The 22,813-nt window shown below is 42.2% G+C and overlaps 2 protein-coding genes across 3 annotated transcripts in view; one reads left to right on the plus strand and one right to left on the minus strand.

Moving 5' to 3' along the window:
* Positions 1-22,813, minus strand: part of prep (prolyl endopeptidase) — a 189,575-nt gene that overhangs the window by 31,266 nt on the left and 135,496 nt on the right. The window lies entirely within an intron of this gene.
* Positions 1-22,813, plus strand: part of LOC308103488 (glutamate receptor ionotropic, kainate 2-like) — an 87,272-nt gene that overhangs the window by 17,932 nt on the left and 46,527 nt on the right. The window contains exons 2-6 of one of the 2 annotated variants that reach the window (XM_080453465.1): positions 11,889-12,056; positions 12,743-13,006; positions 18,803-18,984; positions 20,481-20,534; positions 22,403-22,576. In XM_080453465.1, coding sequence (XP_080309591.1) covers positions 11,889-12,056; positions 12,743-13,006; positions 18,803-18,984; positions 20,481-20,534; positions 22,403-22,576 — 842 coding nt within the window. The remainder of the gene's footprint in view (positions 1-11,888; positions 12,057-12,742; positions 13,007-18,802; positions 18,985-20,480; positions 20,535-22,402; positions 22,577-22,813) is intronic. The other variant, XM_080453466.1, reaches the window with a different exon arrangement.

Consider the following 22,813-nt stretch of genomic DNA (forward strand, 5'->3'; position numbering starts at 1 on the left):
AATGTTTCAAAAATCTAAACAAATCTTCCCCCAAAAAATCACAATCTTTTTTTAAATGGCAGATCTACAAGCTCACAACACGTTCCGTTGTGACACGTTCTAGATTGCCGATGTATATAGGGTTAAAGTGGTTAAACTGATTTTGATGCATTTTGCTGGGGACCCCCTGGATCCCCCTCAAGGACCCTTGGGGGTCCCCGGACCCAACTTTGAGAACCACTGTTGTAGGCACACAGTCAGAAGACATGTTAGCCTGACACTCAGCCTGAATTTTCATTTCGTTTCACTCCATTATTCAGTCTGAAAGCCCTCTCAATGCAGACATTTTCTGAGGTGGGGGTGTGGCCAAAGTTGGACTCTTTGGCGATTGGTTCATACTGGATTATCCCGATCCCGATTCGTCGTACAGATTTTCAACCGAGAAACCCCCGCCTTCGACACCGTCACCAGACCCTGAATGCGAGGCAAGCATTCAGGGGGTGGAGCCAGGCTAAAGACATACCTTTGGCTTGACTTGTTATTTAGCCCATTCAATCCGGGAACGCATCTCTGTCATTTAAGATGTCTTTGGCTATTCAAAAATAGCAGATCTACAAGATCATAGCGCGGCACTCATGAGCTTGTACATCTGCTATTTTTGAAAAATCTTGAATATTTTTGCAAATCTTTGAATATATATATTTTTAAAGCGAACATTTGTCATTTGTCAAATGTTCATTTATCAAACATTTGACAAATGTTACTATATCAGTGGTTCTCAAACTTTTTAATGTCAAGGAACCCCAAAATAATATGTATCAAAATATTCTGTACCAGGGACCTCCAGAATTTGAGTAAAAAAAAAAGTTGTTTCAAAACAATATATGTATTCAAAGATTTGCACAAATGTTCAAGATTTTAAAAAGAATAGCCAAAGAAATCTAAAAGAGATGCTTTCCCGGTCTTAAAGGCTTAATTTAATTTTGTTTGCTGTCTGTCTTACACCAGTTGCATTACCAACATAGAGTCAGATTGTAAATCATCAGCCATCACATGCTCCCTGCTGTAAGAACCCCAACTCAAGCACCAGATGCAACAACCCTTTGCAGAGCTGCATGCAGACCGTATGCATGGTAGTTGGCCTGGTGTCGTAGACTGTACTCATCGTAATGTGTAGATTATCACTGGCATGGGGATCCTGCCAGTTAGTGTATCCCCGTGCTGGGGGTCAGGACCGCTTTGGGATCTCCTGGGATGGCGAAGACCGTCCCTGGCCTGGCGTGGGAAGGTCAGCCCGCCGCCAGGGGAGCTGCAGATTAACGAGCGGGGGCGGTGGCTCCGTGCTGGCCGTCATGCATCATCATCCGTTCAGCGCCAAATATGTCAGGGAGCCATTCCGCTGGGAGTTTTAGGGGAGATATTTACGGAGCGTTTGCCATCGCCACCGGCTGTTCCTCATTCTTGATATTTACAGAGCGTTTTCCATCGCCACCGGCTGTTCCTCGGTCTTAGCGGCTTTGAGCGCTGATGCTATCCGTTACAGGCAGTATGGTTCTCAAAGTGGGGTCCGGGGACCCCCCAGGGGTCCTCGAGGGGTTTGTAGGGGGTCACCAGCTTAAATGATTGATTTTTAGGAGACAAATGGACCCTTACAGGTCGGTAACAACTAGCACTGATGAGGATTTTACAGTGTAGATTGGGGTCCCAGAGACTAAAATAGACAATCAACTGGGATGTCTGTGGCCTAATCATGCATATAACTGGGGGTCCTTGAAATTAAAACATTTGAGAACCTCTGCTTTAACCCATTAAGACCTGAAGCCGATTCTACAAATGTCTTCTAAACTCCAACAGTATTCTGAAAAACGTATGTTTCTATATCAGTGGTGCTCAAACTTTTTCATGTCAAGGACCCCCAAAATGATATGTGTTTGGCCGCCGACCACCATCTCAAAATATTTTGTTCCAGGGACCCTCAGAAGCAAAGGCTTCAGTTAAAAATGTGTGCTTTAAAAGAATATATATTCAAAGATTTGCACACACTTTCACAATTTTTCAAAAATAGCATATCTACGAGCTTGTATATCTGCGTTTTTTGAATAGCCAAAGTGTTAAATAGTGCTTTTTAGCTCAAATCAAAAAATGACACAGATGCGTCCCCGGTCTTAATGGGTTATGGGGTGTGTGTGGGGAGGTGGGGGGTGTCACAGGATGAGCGGGAGGGCAGGGGACATGTGGAGTAGACCGAGTGGCCGGCTGCCGAGTGTACCTGTGCCACCTGCCCCAGCGACGGGGTTGTTCCACTGTTGCCTTTGGCTATTAGTCACAGCCACAGTGGACCCCGTCTTTGCTCGCAGCTGCGCGTCTCCTTCCTCCAATGAGATGCCGCGTGCCTCTCGCGGCCTTAGCGTGGTTGGATGCATAAGTCGCCATGGTAACCATGTACTCACCCCCTCCTTGTCTTGCTTTCCCAGCGAGAAGCATCCGTGAGTGGATCTAGCATAATTGTGCTCTCTTTCATAAGCACACACACACACACACACACACACACACACACACACACACACACACACACACACACACACACACACACACACACACACACACACACACACACACACACACACACACACACACACACACACACACACACACACACACTGCTAGCGGCGCGGCGCAGCATGGGTCTATATGCGATGACTAACAACTCTGAAGTAGCACCAGTACGATACCGTACGGCTGAGTCTGACATTCTAGCACGGCACCTGCATCATAGTATCACCTGTTTCATTTCACACGTTCTTTAACGCTTTAGAGCGGGGCTATTGTACTGATTACACTGTCGACACACTGTAGTGATATCAGGGTTTTCTGTGAAGTCATAAGCACCGTCAGACTGGAACGACTTGCCCGTTTCATTTAGATCAATTACTTCATTCAATATTTTCAAGACTTCTTTGCTTGCTGACCTGAAACCCACCTGTACTTGTTTCTGAGTGTTTCAGATTTTATAAGCTGTTCTTATTTTTGGTACAATGATTGCTTTAATGCTTTAATGCATTAATACTTTATTATTATTATTATTATTATTATTACCCTTATCATTATCATTATTATTGGTTTATTTTTCTTACGTGTTTTATTTTAGAAGATACTGGTAACAGATGCCAGTGTGGTTTGAGTTGGTGGGAGAGCCCCTACAGTATGTGTATATGTCCCCTATTTGTATGTCCTTGTTGATGTACAGTACATGTAGTTAAGTTGATTGTTATGTCTGTTGACATGTTCTATTTATTGTTATGGTTTATGTAATGTGCTTGAGGACCCCCTCGAAAACGAGATGATGCATGCATCTCAAGGGGCTTATCCAGAAATGTCTAATTGACGACACTGTGATTGCTCACAAGCTCACAATGCATCACGTTGCGATGCATTGTGAGATTGTAGATTGTATATTGCTTATAGCTTGTTGTTACCAGCTCAGTGGCCTTGTGGTTAGAGTGTCCGTCCTGAGACTGGGAGGTCGGGATTCGATCCTCGACCAAAGACTCTAATAATGGGACCCAGTGCCTCCCTGCTTGGCACTCAGCATCAAGGGTTGGATTGGGACATACTAGCGTCATGTCCAGGGGATGTACTTGTACATCAAGCTGCCTCACGCTAAGGAAACAGGAGATACGCTCCTGCCCTATGGACCTCAGGGCTCGGCAAGGCTTACTTGTAGCTTGTTGGTGAAGAGATTTGGTGTAGACGGAAAACGTGGTCAAAGTACAGTTGTAACACAAGTCCAGTTCTCTAAGACTACAGGGGTTTAAGTGGTTAAAAGATTGAATTCACAAAAGAAAAGAAAGAGTGAACGTATTTGAATGTTGTGGTCACACCATTGTATTATCTTACAATAAATGCACAAAATCCCTGTACGTACTGTAGTCTGTAGCCTATTGTAACGTTTCGCGCACCACCGGCCTCCAGCTCGGCACACCGGCAGGTAACGAGCAACGCCGAGAGACTTAGCTCCCTCGGAGGAGCAAGTTACGGCCGGGTCTTTTGCGGGGTCGCTACAGTATTTAAGTCTGTTGTTCACGCATCTCGAGAACCGTCCGACCGTCTGACTTCAAACTCAGAGTGTGTGACCGTGACTCGCCGATGACCCGAGTGACATTTACTGTACATGACTGGAGTCGAGCTCACAATGCGTCGATGCGACCTGTTGTGAGCGGGACACGGCCGTATGACTATGTATAGGTAAATCAGGCATTAAACTACGACGTAAAAGGAACGTAAAAGGGTAGAAATAATATAGACCTTTATATATGCAGGGCGGCGACTAGGCAATCTTCGGACACATGAAATAGAATTCATAGAAATGGGAATAACCTCATATGTGCTTATAGTTCCATTTAGAAAAAGAATTGCTAATGCATAGTGTGGTGTTTGAAGCCTTGCTCCTGTGGGAGAGGTGATTTCTTTTCACATGTGCCCCAATCAGCAAGTGGTGCACTAATATCAAATGGCTTTCATTTCTCAGGGAAGTTACTCTACGGTTACTTTATAATTCTCAATCCAATATGCAACCTTGATTAATTTTCAATAAACATTAAAAGGCAGTGAGTGTGCGTGGGTGCCATCCTCCCTTGCTGTGCTTTCATTTTCACTTGCTGCTCAATCACAAGCACTAAACACCGTCACACTTGCACACACACACACACACACACGGGCACGCGCATGCCCACGCAAACTTGCAACTCTCTCAGCATACACAATCACATGCACTCTGAGCTCGGCGGACCTGTTTTTTCTGTGTACTGTAAGCTCATAACTCCTTCAGTGCTTTCATTTGCTGTATAATTTACGCCGGTCCTGATGAGGGAGGGCTCTATAATTCACACACACACTGATTATCTCAGCAGTAATTCACATGCCTGCACTCAGTCCAACCATGGATGGATGGATGGATGGAAGATGGATGATGGATGATGGATGATGGATGATGGATGGATGGATGGATGGATGGATGGATGGATGGATGGATGGATGAATGGTACATAAAATGGCTTTTAGCTGTGGGTGCAATGAACAAATAGATTTGATCGACAATTAAAACATTTTTAATAAATAATACATTTACAAAAATACAAGAGATCTCAGTTATTTGATTAATCAAAAAAGTAATCATAGCATAATTCATAAGAACAGAATCGATAGCTGCAGACCTACTTTCAGCTAAATCTACATTTGATCCTACAGAGAGTCCAGCATGTATATGAAGCCTCAAGGTCAATGAGCAATTCCAAAATGTTGCAATTTTGGAATTGTAATTAAAAATTTTGCATTTCCTACATTTTGTTAGTGGTTTAGTTAATTAGGGTTCCACTGTGAAGCAGGATAAGTTTGTTGGTAAAGAATTGACAAATCTTTAACAATCTTAGACAATCTCTTTTACTTTTTATTTGGTACAAACCAAATGTATGATAAAATCATATTCTACAACATATGTAGAAAAAATAACAGCCATTTCAATACCATACAGGTAGCAAAAACACTCCATATAGGCCATGGGCATAAAAGGAACACAGAGAGGTACCGAAATCTCCATATGTACATAAAAGGGACATAGCAGACAGAAAGACAGACAGACAGACAGACGGGTACAACAGGTACTCTGACAACAGGAACAAAATGGTATTACATAACTAGGAGGGACATTTACAACTTGAATTGTCCCGAGTAGGCCTGTGCCCTACAGGCACCAGTCTAGTTACTGTATGTTTAAAACGTTTTTCTTCTTTCTTTTTTTGTTCTTCTTTTGTCCAAATACTCGACGTCTCCCATGTGGAACAAATCTCTTCAATATGGTAGAGAAATAACATTTGCACATGAAAGAAGCATATTAACACACACACACACACACACACACACACCACTGAATGTCAGCATTCTCTAATATGTCTTCTCTCTGGGGCACTGACAGAGTTCACCACGTCTTAATAGCCAGCCAGACCGAGCAAATTTAAGCTGTACAGTGTGCTAAAGAATACTGATGAGCATAAGTTACTGCCCCCATGCTCATTTTCTGATTCGTTGAGCACGGCCCGCCGAGGTCAGCCCGGTCCCTGAGGGTAAGGGTGTAATAATTATCCAGAAGGTTGGGATGACATGATTCCTATCATCTTTTACGGTGGCTCTCCGGAATCTGCTCTTTTGAAGATAAACGTGCCATCTCAATCACACGGAGATGCTCAAATCAAATCTCATTACACAGTAAAATCCTCAGTGTTATGTGAACTCGGAGTGTGTACAAGTGGAACCAAATGGACCCTTATATACCCGTTCTCTGCAGGGCTAGAAGTATACCGCAACGTACGTTCTCTGTTATGATGACAGGCCTGGCTGGTGACAACTGCATTCTGTCTCTTTCTCTACCGGTCCTCGCTCTAACAATAGCATTTTTGTGCGTACAGTATGCTAGTATGCTGCAAAGCTTTTTGATTGTAACAGTTTAATTCATTTCTCTATTCTGATGAGAGTTATGAGAAGTGGTGGACAGTAACTGTAAAAGTGCCCGATTGGCCAAGGCTCCAAGAACAGTCAGAGATGCTTTTTTTTAATTTATTTTTGTACCCACCAAATCGTCCACCAACAGTTAAAGCGCAGCTAATAAGGGAAGGCCTTAAATAACAAAAATCAAAAATAAGAATATAGAAAACGAAAATACTTGACAGCAAACTAAACTAAAGAAAACAACCTAGGAACTTAAAAAATGTAAACAGGCAACACCCTTAAACAAGGGCCCTTGTAGCTCTCCCCTAAGTGCTTACAGCTTGTTGCTCCAAGTCTAATTGAACTCCTCATACCTTTAGCATGCCTGCAATTTAACGAGGTGGGATGAACCAAGCAGCACCATGAAAGTAATTTGTATCCATTATCTCAAACCAGGCAAACCAAAGCCCATGAGTTAATCTACAATACATAAATGCATAAATGCTTCTTAAACATATTGTCAATGAATACCCTTCAATACCTATTTCAGGCACCAAACACATACAAGCAAACTGCTTCATAACATTAACAAACACCCCTCCTCCTCTACAGTACTTGGCACGTTCCCCCCCTTCTCAAACCAAATGGACTGGCCGTAGGCTGTTTTGGCAGTTACTAGTCAGATTCAGAGGTTGCCAGTACTGCAGAGGAAATACCAGGTGACAAACAAACATTTCAGATCAGTTCTAATAAACAGTGCTTAAATAAACATTCTGTCCCTTCCCACTTAGTGTGTCTATGTATAGGGCACGGGCTGCCCCGTGACAGTAACAAAGTACATGTACTTGAGTACTGTATTCAGTATCTGTACTTTACTTGAGTATTTATACGTTTGAAAACTTAGTACATTATGAATGAACCACTTAAGCTGTATTTCAAATACAATGAAAATAGCAGATCTACAAGATCACAACGCATTATTGATATTGTTTAATTTCTGGGAAATCTTTGAATTTTGGTGGGAAATGTCTACATTTTAATACAGCAATGATAATAAAAAGAAAGTACTTTACTTTGTAATTTGTACTTTTGCATAGTTATGAATAAAATGTAATTTTGCCCAATCTATGTGGTAGAGTATGTTAATACAATATAACTCATACATTTGGGGTGGTTGTATTTTGTCTCCCTGCTCTTCTATTGAGACATTGAGATTGTGTCAAAGGTCATGTCTCACCTAGACACAGGATCTGACATGAATTTCGATCTGATGGTCAAGATTAGTTTTATACCCTGAGAAAGCAGGCAGGCTCTATTAGCTCAATGGTAAAAATAGCAGCACTTGCGTAGGAAACCGGGTTCAAATCTGGGGTAGAAGAGGAAAGTTACATAGTGCAGCTCTAAGTATACAGTAGAAATTTGACTGAGCAACTTTCACTGTAGTTGAGTAATGACCAGAACCGGAGTATCTATATGTTGACTCAAGTAATCCACCAGTGATTATGACAATAAATCTGAACCTGAACTGAAATGAAGTTGAACTTGAGCTACTGGCTAAAGAGGCGTGTGTGATAATGTGAGGTTTATGTTCAAATGAATAAAAGCTGGACTGCTGAACTGCCGTCTCTTGGACAGAACAGAATGAAAACATTTGCCAGCCAAAAGTTTAAGCCTGTTCTTCACTATTCCCTCTCCTGTGGGGCCTCACACTCTCTCTGTAATTGAATCAATAAACAGGCTTTAATATCTGGTGAAACTTTAGCCGTCAAACCTGGCCCCTGGAGAGGATGAGGAACTATAGGCTTATGAACTTGGATCGTGTCTCCAAAGCGTTTTCTCAGGGGCCCATTCAGCCTTCATTCATTTTCTTTTAAGTCTGACTCCTATAAAGCTTTCAAGCGGAGGGGAGAGGATCTCAGGATTTAGTCCATCCTCAGAGATGTCCTTTAGTTTTTTTTCTTCTTTTAATTAGAATTGATTGAAACACGTTTTTTTTGGTTGACTATACAGCTGAGGCTACCATTATATCGGGTGATGGGTGACGATTTTTCATAAATGAATGCCCTACTTTGTCGTACCAGAGTATCGTGCTAAAGTAGGGAAAATAGCAGATCTACAAGCTCATACAGTAGGTGAGCTTGTAGATCTGTTGTAGTGAAAGTGAATGTTAAGTATGTCTGTGGGTTTTATAAATGTTTAACCTTTGAAAAGCATTAACAAGAGCTTGTGACTAAATAATAACTACATTGGATCCAATGGAACTCCTGAAAAGTAATGGGTTTCGACATTCGGTTTCCATCCAACAGCGACGATTATATTCCTTGTGAAAATCTCTACCACTGAAATCCATCTAGCCTCTCCTTCCTTCACTTTCTCCTTTCATTAAGGAATTCCGAACAGCAGGATATACAGCTAGAACAGTTATCACTTTGTACAATGCTGATTATGAATAATTAACCAGTTTGAAGGGGCAATCGGTTCACGGCTGTTGAGATTGCCATAGTAACCACTCAACAGTTGCGTGGTTTGGGGTGGTGTGTGTAAAGAAGCAAGTTCAAATTAATTTGATAGTTAATTGTTATTCCAAAGTAAAAGTAAAGTTGATAATTAACACGCATCAAGAGGGGCGATTTCTTTGTTTAGCTGTAAAACAACACCATTAAAAATGAAATAAACAAAGAAACGTAATGTGAGTAATGTGATGGAGAAAAAAAAACGTATGTGGGCGCAGCACTGATTTTGAATCAGGTTGTCTGATGTTTCTTTCAGCGGTGACGATCTAATTTGAGCATAAGGATCTATTTTGAACATAACTTTCTCGTCCTCATTTCACACTTGGCTGGCTTGCTGCTCTTATACGAATGAGAACGAGAACTTTACCCCATTTCCCTCCGTCTCGTTTCAACTTCATTCCAAATCGATGAAAACCTTGCAGAGGACATGCACCTTTCTTGTTGAGGTTGGGCAGGGGAACAAAAGATGGGTGACGACCCCTGAACTCACCTTATTGGTCTACTAATTGCCTCTAATTACACAGACTACGAGTATGGAATCCAAATCAGCCACGTTCGGCTCACCTCGTCCGCACTGTAAAGTCTGTTCCGTGTTCATAGGATTGCGTCGTCATATCAGAGTGGAACTGTTTCAAAGTAGAACAATGCCTGGGGCTGTAATTCTGGCGCTGCTTATCAATCATCTATGGCAGTGGTTTTCAACCCTTTTCATATCAAGGTCCATTATTTATTAGGCATTTGAGCCACGGACCACCGTTTGATGAGATGTAGGCTCTCAGACCCAAAACATTTTGTACACAATTCCATGCTGTATTGATGTGGCTGCCATAGGAGAGATAACAGGCAAAACGTTGATCAAAACTAACAAACTACATTCTCTAATTAGACTTCTTGTAAATTAAGTAATGCAGATGTTTAACAATAATTTTATTCTTGAGAGCGTGAAACCAAATGGACCCGTAAGGGTTGTTCATTTTACACTCTCATTAGTTAACTAGAAGGTACTGTTCCTGAAGAAACAGTGTGGGATCGCTAAGAATGTTGATGGTATTGAGTATTGATAGTGTTAGAGTTAAAGGTTTGAAAGGTTTAAAGGTTTGAAAGGTTTTAAAGGTTCTAAAGTTTTGAAAGGTTCTAAAGGTTTGAAAGGTTTGAAAGGTTTAAGAGGTTTGAAAGGTTTGAAAGGTTTAAGAGGTTCTAAAGGTTTGAAAGGTTCTAAAGGTTCTAAAGCTTTGAATGGTTCTAAAGGTTTGAAAGGTTTCAAAGGTTTGAAAGGTTTAAGAGGTTCTAAAGGTTTGAAAGGTTTAAGAGGTTCTAAAGGTTTGAAAGGTTTAAGAGGTTCTAAAGGTTTGAAAGGTTCTAAAGGTTTGAAAGGTTTGAAAGGTTCTAAAGGTTCTAAAGGTTCTAAAGGTTTGAAAGGTTCTAAAGGTTTGAAAGGTTTGAAAGGTTTGAAAGGTTTGAAAGGTTTAAGAGGTTCTAAAGGTTTAAGAGGTTCTAAAGGTTTGAAAGGTTCTAAAGGGTATTTACTTTAAATTATTTTTAGTCACTTTAGTTACTTTAAAGTATTTTTTACAAATTTTTACAACTTTTAAGTATTTTTACTATTTTTTTCAACTTTTAAGTATTTTTACTCATGTTGAGTACTTTTAAGTATTTTTACTCAGTATAAGTACTCTTAAGTATTTTTAATCAAGGTACTTACTTTAAAGTATTTTTAGTCATTTTATTTACTTTAAAGTAGCTTTTACTAATTTTTACAACTTTTAAGTATTTTTACTCTTTTTATCAACTTTTAAGTATTTTTACTATTTTTTTCAACTTTTAAGTATTTCTACTCATTTTGAGTACTTTTAAGTATTTTTACTCAATATAAGTACTCTTAAGTATTTTTACTCAAGGTATTTACTTTAAAGTATTTTTAGTCACTTTATTTACTTTAAAGTAGCTTTTACTAATTTTTACAACTTTTAAGTATTTTTACTCTTTTTATCAACTTTTAAGTATTTTTACTATTTAAAAAGTGAAATATCTCTAAAAGTACAAATTATTTCAAAAAATTCTAATGGTAGCCAATATGTCCTAAGTAGGCTGAACGTTATAGAGTTGAAACGGAGTTTCTATCTAAAAGTATGAATTTCTCCATTGAAATGAATGAGAGTTTTTTAGAAGTAAAAAGTGAAATATCTCTAAAAGTACAAATTATTTCAAAAATTCAAATGGTAGCCGACATGTCCTGAGTAGGCCGAACGTTGAAGAGTTGGAACGGAGTTTGTAGCTAAAAGTATGAAGGACTAGTTAGGGGCCAAAAAACGGTGTTGACAATAACAGTAGTGTGATCGCTTTAGCGATCCCACAAATATCTATAAGGGTCCATTTGGTTAACAACTCTCCATCAGTTAGCTGGGGGTTACCTGGAACCCCCTCAAGGACCACTGGTGGTTCCCGGACCACTGGTTGAGAACCGCTGATCTATGGCAATGGTTCTTAAGCCTTTCATGTCCCCATCTGACCTTCATCATGGTTTCACATTTTTCCAAGATGTTTTGAGAATAGCAGATCTACAAGCTCACTGCGACCCGTTGTGAGCTTGTAGATCTATTTTTAAATAGCATTGTATATAGTGTTTCCTGTTACCGACTTACCGGGTCAGTTTCCCATAGCTTCATTTGATTGGCTCAGCAGCAGATTTGAACCTGAAACACATGCAGTACGAAGATGTCATGTGTTTCCAGTTCAAATCTGCTGCTGAGCCAATCAAATGAAGCTATGGGAAACTGACCCGGTAACAGGAAATGTTTATGCCCCCTTCTGGAAAAGAGATGTACAGTTATGTACAGTCTATAGGAGCCATGCTGTTCCCAAGGGTCTGTTTAAACCTCTTTCTTGTTCTTTGTTGTTGTTTTCTCGACTTAATAGGAGGAATATTTGAATCCCTTGAGAGCGGCCCCTCTGGAGCAGAGGAACTAGCCTTTAAATTTGCCTTGAACACAATCAACAGGAACCGAACCCTCCTCCCCAACACCACGCTCACCTATGACATCCAGAGAATAAACATCTTTGACAGCTTTGAGGCCTCCAGGAAAGGTGAGACATTGTTGGTGCGCTCCATGAGCAGGCTCTCACACTCCATCAGGCTTGTGACGAATTGTACTTGCACTGCTCGTAGATGAAAACCATTTATTTGCAAAGTACATTTTTAAGAAACAAATGACAAAAATCATTGGCACCCATGTGATTGTGAGATTAGACTTTTTGCTATTTGCAAATTGCCCTTGAATTCATTCAGTTAACTAAATAACTGACTGAAAACGTTTTATTCGATTGAAGAAGAAGAGATAGATGCAATTGTGAAAAAAATCCATACTATCCTTAAAGGGATAGTTTACCCCCAAAAAATCTTACGCCAATAATTTGATGACCAGCGAACCGGGAGGCAGCAGTTCCGGTAGGAGACACAAAGGAGACTCTTTGTGTCTCCTACCGGAAACGCTGCCGGTCATCAAATTATTGGCTTCGGAATGCTACAAAAACTTTAAAATATCCATGAATTCAAGTCTCCATCGTTAGGAAAAAAAGTCATTTTGGGGGTGAACTATCCCTTTAACAGCAACACACATTGGATTACATGCTGCTTGTTTGATTATGAATGACATGAGACGGCTTTTGGAAGTATCAGACGTTAATGTATTTAACTGTTGGTACAGTACACCTCTCTTTATCACTATCTTCCTCCCTTCCACTTCCTCTCTCTCTCTTCCTCCCGCCATCAGCCTGTGACCAGCTATCCCTGGGGGTGGCAGCCATCTTCGGGCCGTCCCACAGCTCATCGGCCAACGCGGTGCAGTCCATCTGCAATGCCCTGGGCGTGCCCCACATCCAGACCAAGTGGAAGCATCAGGTGTCGGACAACAGGGACTCGTATTATGTCAGCCTCTACCCAGACTTCTCCTCGCTCAGCAGAGCCATCCTGGACCTGGTGCACTTCTTCAAGTGGAAGACCGTCACCGTGGTGTACGACGACAGCACAGGTACAGGTACAGTGGGTGTCGACTATGTATTTATTTATTCATCCAGCAGAAATAGTGTGTGAATTGTGTGTTGGTAGTGATGGTGATGGTGATGATGCCAGTAACAGCATTGGTGATATTGACGATCGCGCAATCCCGGAATTGTGGACTGTGCAAAAAAGAACTATATGCAAACTCCCAACCATGTAAAATGAAAGTAATGGCAATGTCTGAGAGAGAGAGAGCGGCAGAGAAGCAGAGAGAGGAAGAGAGAGGCAGAGAGAGGCAGAGAGAGAGAGACAGAGAGACAGAGGGAGAGGCCGGCTTTCTTCAGAGTTTTAGCAGCTTTGTATCCTGTCAACTTAGCTCAGGAATCAATAGCTTAGCGTTCCGCCTCAGTCCTCCAGGTGAATCTCATGTCAGTGTTCCGTGAGAGTGAGCAAGAATGTGGGTGGGAGGAGGGGGGGGGGGGCATTACCTAGAATGACCCTATGTCACTTAAGATCAATGCCATTCAGAAGTTTTGTGTGGTAGTAAAGTAAGTAGTGGCTGACAACAGCCGCGGCTGACAACAGCCATCAATAAACACAGACAGACATTCATCCACTGAGTTATGTCATCTTGTAACGCACGCTGCAGGTCCTATCTTCATTATGTGTATTTTACAAGATGAGTTATCCTTTAGCTTGAGTGGTTTAGAAGTTAAGTTAGAAGTGCAGCCAATCTTGAGGAAGCCGGTGTGCATTGCCAGCCGCTGAGAAAGCTGCAACTGTCCACACACTCGGTAAGTTCAGAACAGATAGCTATGGTTCGACCTTAGATTATTGATGACTAAGTCCTTCAGGCAGTTGAGCAGCGGACTCTTACTGCAACCAGCTTGAAATTAATTGCTGCATTTACAAGAGAAAAACATTTACCTTGCTCGGTGTTCGGATGCCAGACCTGACGGATGCTTCCCCTGTGATACTCGATTCAGAGCAGTTCCTCTCCTTCGCCCTACCATACCAGACAACACCCCAGAGACTATTACTCACCAGAGCAGAATTATCTAGCCATGATTCAGAGTCCCGCTACATACGTCCTCTGCCCCCTGTTCATCAGAGATGCAATGAGTGGAACAACAATGACAAACTGGCCCGGGGTCACTCCCCATTGCTTCCAGTACTCCAGGTATGGTGACCATGATGATGACCCTAAAACACATGCAAGTGATGTGTAAATCTGATCTAATCACTTGCAAACAACAGTGTGGACAGTCAGTCCTAAAGATCAGATTTGAGACACAAATCAGATTTGCCTGTAATCTGACTAAAGCCTTGCGGGCAAGTTAACAATTGGAATCAGACTTGGAAAACGGGTATGGTAGCAAGAGTTTGAAGTTCCCTTTCTGGAAAAACACCATGCCCTCCTCAATCTAAAAAGTTCTGGGGGTGCCGATGACCTAGTGGTTAAGGCCCACACCACATATACTGTAGGCTCTAATGCAGCCTGACAGTGAGTTGTGGGTTCGAGTCCCGACTTCGAGTATCTCAACTGTGCTATCCAAATAAAGGATTAAAAAAGATATCTTAAAAACAAGATATTTAAAAAAATATTATACCAGGTGGCTTATTTCTCTCACTAAACATGGCAACGTTTGTAGATCCCATATGGTTGCTTATTTCTCTCACTAAACATGGCAACGTTGAAAGGCCAAATGAGGAACAGCGCCACAGTTCATAGAGATACATACAGTGGCCGAACACAGTATTGCTGGTCGACTTTAGATCCCATATTCTGAGAGGACATTGAGCCCTCATTGGCTAAAGGACCAGCCAATGAGGAAAAAGTCACGACTATTAAACAAGTCAGGACTAGCAAGTGTAGATATAGACCAGGTTTGGCAACCTGGTAAAAAGTTCAGCCACTGTAGGACATGAAAATTCCCCCACTACAGGACATGAAGTGGCCACTTGCAGTAATGTACAAGTGTAACGCGCAGGATTTGAACCCTAGTCTCCCGCGTGGGAAGGGACACTAGAGCTAAACATCTAGCCTAAAGGAAAATCCTCCCTTGGCCAGGGGAGATATTAGGCTTTTGGTCTTCAGGCAGAAGCTCTGCTACACTAGCACCCACTAAGATTCCAGCTACAGTATGGGTGTGTGTCAGCAGCTACAGTACACTTGCTTCTCCTATGCTAACTAAATAGTGTGGTGTTCCCATCATGCCCAGCCCAGCCTGTGACATCATTGTGCCACGCTCTCTCAGTAAAGTTCAACATGGCACTGGTGTTTGACTTTTAAATCCATCTAGAGATTGAGATGCATTCTGGACAACACCTTGGTGAGTTTCATTCCGTTTCATCTGTTGATATGATACCAGTTGAAGAGACATGTTTTGTGACCTGACCTGTACGATCCAGCTCCATCTCTAGAGGCAAGCTTGTCATCTTCTCAAGTTCAGTCTCTGAAATTGCAGTTTCATAATAGTCACCAGTATTCAGTAAACAGTCAAGAGGACAGAGGTCAAACAGGTATAATCGAGCACCATATTCACACATGGTGATCCCACACCAACTGAACATCGAGCCTACAGAGTAATACCATAACCGAGAGATGAAAAACAGACTCAAGTTGAAAACCTGTTCAAAGTAGATGTCATTGTAGAACGCTACAGTCCCCGGCCTGCACCAGCGGTTTTGCTGAGCAAGACAAACTGCACAATTGCATTGGTGTTGCTGTCTGGACTATACAGTAGGAAATTCTGCAGTGACTATCTAAGATTCACACCCTCTTCCCGAAGTTGATGAAGCACTGTATGGTATGTCAGGCTCTGCTTGGTTCTCCACAATGGACTTTCAGCATGGATGTTGGCGAGTTGAGCTAAAAGAGAAAGACTGTGAAAAAACAGCTTTCTCAACAGGCAGTGGAATTTATCACTTTAAAGTCGTCAATGTGACTAACAAACTCTTCAGCCACATGCCAAATCTTAACGACAATTTATACTGGCTGGATCTTTGTAGCCGTGTCTCGTAGCTGCATCGTACAGTATGTCATGAATCTTGTCACCATCTCATGTCTATTACAGATGTTAACTCACACAGTGACAAGTACACTGACTGCACATGACTAAAAGAAAAGAAAAATGTTGAGAGGAGATCCATCTTTACTTAATTTGGGGTCTCTGGTGTGCCTACTACCAAAACAAATGTGAAATTTGACATTGATTCATTGAATTTTGATTGATTGAATACTTTATTACCTGTTTGCAAAGACAAGCACAGGGAAGTACAGTTCAATACAAGGTCTGTTAAGAGGATTTTAAACCCAAGAAAGAACTATGGCTTGTTTCCATTGGGGTCCTTTGTACTCAATTCCTCGAAAACATTTAATGACAGACAGACAAATAAACAACAACCCAGTCATTTTTATGTGGGTGGCAATTTTCTATTGGAACTCTTTTGTCTTCTCTCTTTTGGCTGATTGTTGCATTTCACATTATGATAGACACCTCTCTCTTGTTAAGCTACAGTATTCAGATGTTTATCAAAATTTGATATGTATTTTACATTTTAAATATTGCTTTAGATTATGGATTTTGTAAATGTTTTTTTTTGTAGATCGTGGGCTTTGTAATACATTGTCAATGCTTGATAATTGGTTGCCCCTCCTTAGTTGGGTCACCCTGAATTGAGGACACATACACCTCTCTAAATGGAACTCACCTGCGTCCTTCCCTATTTAATGTGAGGTTCACTCTTGCTGTTGTCAATCCCTGAAGAAGACCTTTTGTCAAACTCAGGTTGAAATGTTGGTTTCTTAATAAACCTTTTGTTGTGGCTTCAAGTCATGCAACCTCTTCTTTCCACCCAAGTCCGAAACCTTGGTTTCATCCTGGACTCCACCCTCTCCTTCCAGTCCCATGTCAATCAGATCACCAAAACTGCCTTTTTCCATCTTCGCCACATTGCCCGCCTTCGTCCCATTCTATCACACACTATCTCGTGATAAAATGTTGCTATGCATCATTACGATTCCCCAGCCCAGCATTATTCCTTCTCCATCTAAATAATAATGAAGCAAAAACTGGCCTACCCCCCCCCAAAACAAAAATACAAAGAAACACTGCAGTAGCAGTTCAAACAGTGTGCGTATATTATATTATCTCACTCTTAGTTTTGCTGCTGTATGTCTTAATGATAAAAACTAAAATACAAAGGACCAGTTAGACTGTCTTCCCTGTCTTGCAACGTGCCTGTAGCTAACGTTTCAAGGGATGACCCATCATACCACCCTGTCGTGTCGGCGCCTGTGTTGGACGAGACCCCTGGGAGCAGTCCCACTCGTTGCCTTCCTCGGACTCATCTCACTGTCCTCTCCAGTTAATTTCCTTCCCTCGTCTAATCCAACACCTTAATGCTCCGATGCACCAGTGATTGTTCTGATGACATGCCAGAGGTCTTTTTAAAAGTTGACTCCTTTGTAAGACTGGAGTGAGTTTTGAGCTTCGAGGTGTCCCCTAGGGGAGCGTTTCCGCTGTAACACATCCGGAGACCCCAAGAGTGTAACAGTTGGTATGAGACTAGCTGTGTCCCTTCCCCTCCCCTTCCGTCCCTCTCAGCCCTGTCCCAGGCCAGTCCCTGTAATCACACGGCTTCATGCTCCAGGGCCTCAAGTGCCACTGATTGGAGCCTATCTGACGGCTGGCAGGAGAAACTATCGGAGGGGATAAAATATTCGCACACGGCCGTTTGGGGATCCAACAGAAAGTCTGAAGGCGACAGTGTATTCCAAAGGCTGAGCGTACCACCCCAACAGAATTTCTATATTTTTTTGTTGCCAAAAACACTCCTCCGGAGTAAGGATCTATCAGGATTACTTGAGGGGAGATCCGGGGGAGCGTCGGGACGACTTGCTGCTCTGCACAGCAAGGCCTGCACATTCCTATTTCACAACAATCTTTCTAGAACCCCTGGGAGACTCAGCCCCACTCACAGTTATAGACCGCTAAACTGCTCACACTGCACTTCATCTAAAAAAGAAAGAAAGAAACAAAGAAAAGAGGCTGAGCCATCTTAAAGTGGTTCTACAAAAAGTAAAAGAAAATCCTATCTCTCTCCCACTCCCTCTCCCAAACCATCCTCTCTCCATCCATTTTATACCCATGACAAGTAATCATTTCTCCCATCAATCTGGCCCCTTTCATGCCTGGTCTCTGAAGTTCTCTTTGGAGGGAGAAAGTCATTGTAATCTCATCACAGCACTGCAGAGAGAGAGAGGGGGGGAGAGAGAGAGAGAGAGAGAGAGAGAGAGCTTTCTACCTGACAGTGAGGGGGTTGAAAGGTGAAGATAGGAGCACACTATGTGACGGCACATCGTTGGTCTCCGTTTGGGGGAGCAGCCAGGCAAACAAAGCCCCTTTCTTATCAGAACAGATCTGAAGTGCATGTGAGGGAGATCTGAAGTGCATAGAGCCTGGCTTTCCATCAAGATGAAATTGGAACTATTCAGTGCTATTACTGGTTATAGTACAGCCTAGCTTGTGCGAATCACTGGTAGCCAGGATGAAGGTTCTGTATGAGGGTGTTTGGGGGGCTTTTGGTGTAAAAGAATGTGATGCGTTGTGATGCATTAGTGTTAAATTATGTTTATAGGACTGTAGCGCTCTGTGCTTGCTTGCTTAAGTGGGAGGATCAATTGACTATTAGCTTTTACAACCTCCTCGCCATCACCATTACTTCTAAAACTGTGATAGATTTACTCCCATAATGCTGCATACAAATACATTAAAAAAAAAGCTATAGCTACTGTGTTTCCTTTCAGCACATGTCCTTGTGTCTACAGGTCTCATTCGACTGCAGGAGCTGATCAAGGCTCCGTCACGATACAACATTCGCTTGAAGATCCGTCAGCTGCTCGTAGAGACCAAGGATGCCAAGCCACTTCTAAAGGAGATGAAGAAAGCAAAGGAGTTCCACGTGATCTTTGATTGCGGGCATGAGATGGCCGCCTGGATACTAAAACAGGTTTGATGCCGTCTTAATATGAACCATGGAGACTCATTAGTTTGACTTTCTTTATAAATGCAAAGGTACTGTAACTTCTGTCTCAATTGAATTATAATCCCAAGTTTAATGGGAATAGGGCAATGTTATCATGATGATTAGTCATTTTTTTTAATGGACTGAAATGAATCTGCAATGACTCCAGCAGTAATAATGACCTACAGTATAGTATACCTACAGTATGTCATGTTTTGTCTGATATACAAGATTACAAAATTCACTGGAATCCTCAATTAGTTCCCTCTAAAGAAATAAATCATTCCGATTTAGATGGCTAATTCCCACCCTGGGCATCTGTTATCTCTTTTTATAGAATATTACAGTAGATTGCTATTACTGACCTTAATGGATGCTCTACATTGCACAACAAAGGTTTTTAATTAAAACAATCTAATTCTGTTCACAGGCATGTAGAATTAATACTGTAACTGAGTAACATTATTTATGGGAAGTGTGAATGGCCCTGTTGAATTTGAAGGCATTTCACAAAACAACATTTGAATAGTCTATAATACTGTTCCCATGGGAAGGAAATGCATATTTTTACTGTTCACTTGGTGACTCTCATTGCTTAATCACTTAAACCCTATACAGTATACTTATTTGACTGGTGTCCCCCAGGGGCTGTACTAGGCCTCCTCCTTTTTCCTCTATACACCAGTGGTTTTCAACTTTTTTGCGTCAAGGACCCCCAAATTGACACATATTAGCCCAGGGACCACCATTTGAAAAGATATGCCAGGGACTCAACCATTTTGATTTCTTTGGGGGTCCCAATCTACACAGTAGTATCATCATCAGTGTTCATTTAACTCCTAGAGTGTACAAATGGAACCAAATGGACCTGTTAGGGTCCATTTGGTTTCATTTGGAACCATTTGTTCCATTTTGAACCATTTGGTTCCATTTGTACACTCTTAGAGTTACAGACACACAAGGTTCAATTTGGTTCCTAACTATTAATTTGTCTGGGGACCCCCTGGAACCCCCTCAAGGACCACTGGTGGTCCCCGGACCACTGGTTGAGAACCAATGCTCTACACCAAACCTCTTCGGCGAAAATAGCCGATGTACAGCACCAGTTCACAATGCACGCGTTGCGACGCATTGTGAGCACTGCTAGCACTGCTATTTTCACAGAAGGTTTGCCTCTTTTCGCAGAATATTCCCCTATTATCTTTACACTCAGTAAAATAAACACTGAGGGACAACACAGGACAACAGACAAATCATCACGTCAAGCATGCATTCGCTGCGTTGCTTTGGTTCATGAATGTTTTAAGTTAATGTGCTTTTATGTGAAACCTTTCAGCTGCTTCCCTCCTCCCCAGGCTACATTTTGCTAAAGAGATGTCAATCTCAGTGTTATTTAACAGGGAGTAAAATAAAGTGTGTTGAAAAGTGTTGAAAAGGAAGCATTCTGAAGCTTTGTCCTTGCTGTTCTTTCCTCTCTGTAGGCTCTGGCTATGGGGATGATGACAGAATACTATCATTATATTTTCACCACCCTGGTGAGTTCTCCAGCTTCTCAAAGGCCTGTTGACTTCTAATAACAATCACATTTTATATGCTCTCTGTATTGCATTGACTCTACAGTTTTATGGAGTCGCTTGATTATGTGTACTACTGCACTGTAAAATCCTCAGTGTTAATTTAACGCAATGAAAAATTTACATTGAGGATTTTACTGTGTGTGTGAATAGATACTTGAGGCAATCCATGTTCACATCCATACCTTGTTGAAAACATGCAATTAGTCTGCCTTACAATATAGAACATATACTGTATCTGGGGTTTTCAAGCCAGAAGTTACATTTTAGTTATATTTAAGCCCACTAGCCTAAGCTAATACATTATATCATTGCCCAAAACAAGCGGGTCGGAAATGTAGTGGAGCCAAAAGTGCAATATCTGCCTTTCAAAGCATCCAAAAATATAAATACTCAAACAAATGTACTTACTGTCCACCACTGTTTCCATATCAACTAAACTACTTTAGTTTCTGCTCTGAAATCTGTATAATTAGATGAGAAACAAGTGTAGATCACAGGACACCAAAGCAGTTCAATATCATATTTTATTCGGACACGCTGGTGGCGATTGAAGTTCCCCAGAGTTCTTTTGATCTAGCCACTATAAAGATTGCATGCTGTGCGCTCCGGGATGAAGAGCAGTGCGTCTTTCCTGCGCCGAGTGGACTGAGAGCTCTCATAAGAGCCTAGTGCGGATGAGGCTAGCCTGGCACCCATTTGGACTATTATAGTCTTAACAAACAAGATGGCACGCTGTGTTTGGAGCACAAAAGGGAATCAATGGGCTGATGGAAAAGGGCTGCGGGAAATCTGACCTGGAATCTGTTGGGGAGGAGTGGTCATGTACAAATACACAGCATCTGATGTAACTACCTGTGGTGCTATTTAGAGTAAGTGGCCACCCAGAAGCCTGGCTTGGATGTTAGAGGCAGGGGGGGGGGGCATTGTCCAGTTTTAGGCCAACTCCTCTATTCTGGCCAGTGCCTGGCGGCGAGGAGGCTGGCCAAGGCTGCTGTGTACTGGTACCAAGCCATGATGCCTTCACAGTGCTGCGGCAAACATTGACCGACCCCCCCCCAAGCCCCCCCCCCCCCCCGCCTTTACCTGTCCTCCTCACCCGCTGTTCTTCTGTCAACTGTTCAGTTGAATCCCAGAGACATCTGCCTGGTCAGAAGCCAGACACTCTGCACAACCGGACGATTGGGATGTCCTTTCACTTCCACATGATAGATGGCGGCCCCCCAAAAGTCCGCCCGTAACCTTGAAAGCCTTGGCTTAATCAAGGCCACTGCCTGAGTGCGAGATAAAACGCCTCCCTAAAATACCCTCAAACACGCGCCTTCACTCTCTCGCCTCTTGCTAAATCTGGCCCACGAATGCCGCTTTAATTTATTGCAGGTGAGAGCAGGTGCAAAATAAGCAGTCTACGGCCAATGATGGGCAATTAATTATCTCCTTGTACTGTAGGCTACCGCATACACTTCCATCATCTAGTGCAGTGTTTGCCAAACTGTGGGTCGGGACCCATGTTTAGGTCACAGACCCATTTTTGTGGGTCTGTGTAAAGTAAATATCCCTTTTTTCGTTTACTACACTTTATTATTATTTCAAACGAGTATTTCAAGAGAATTTCATGTATTTTAAAAAATACATTGTGAGCTTGTAGATCTACTATTTTTCCTAGTTTGGGTCCCGGGGAGACCATTTCTCTTTTGGGTCTCGAGCTAAAACGTTTGGGAACCACCGATTTAGTGCATCATGATCATACAACACTGGCTCGGTTCTGTTTGAGTGTAAATACTCTACATAAATGCGTGGGGTAATAAAGGTCATCTTGGTTATTCTAGGATCTTTTTGCCCTGGATATGGAGCCGTATCGCTACAGTGGGGTGAACATGACCGGATTCCGGATCCTCAACACGGAAAACTCCCAGGTGTCGTCAATCATCGAGAAGTGGTCCATGGAGCGGTTACAAGCCCCGCCCAAAGCGGACTCTGGCCTGCTGGATGGATTCATGACGGTAGGTTCAATCTGCGTACGCTGCCATAATACCACTGTGCTTGCAGCCATGCACAAACATGACGGCTGCAGTATACTTTACCGCTGAGTTTCAACAGCCAAGTAAACTGTAAGCTGTGTATTATATAACAACGTTTGTGGTGCTTCTGTGCCTCGAGCACTTTCGCTATGCATGTATGCAGAATAACTCATAAAGACGGAAGGCAATAGTGTAAATAGCCTGAATCGATGCTTTGAA

The sequence above is a fragment of the Gymnoscopelus braueri genome, assembly GCF_963280865.1.
Source record: "Gymnoscopelus braueri genome assembly, chromosome: 16".
Lineage (NCBI taxonomy): Eukaryota > Metazoa > Chordata > Actinopteri > Myctophiformes > Myctophidae > Gymnoscopelus > Gymnoscopelus braueri.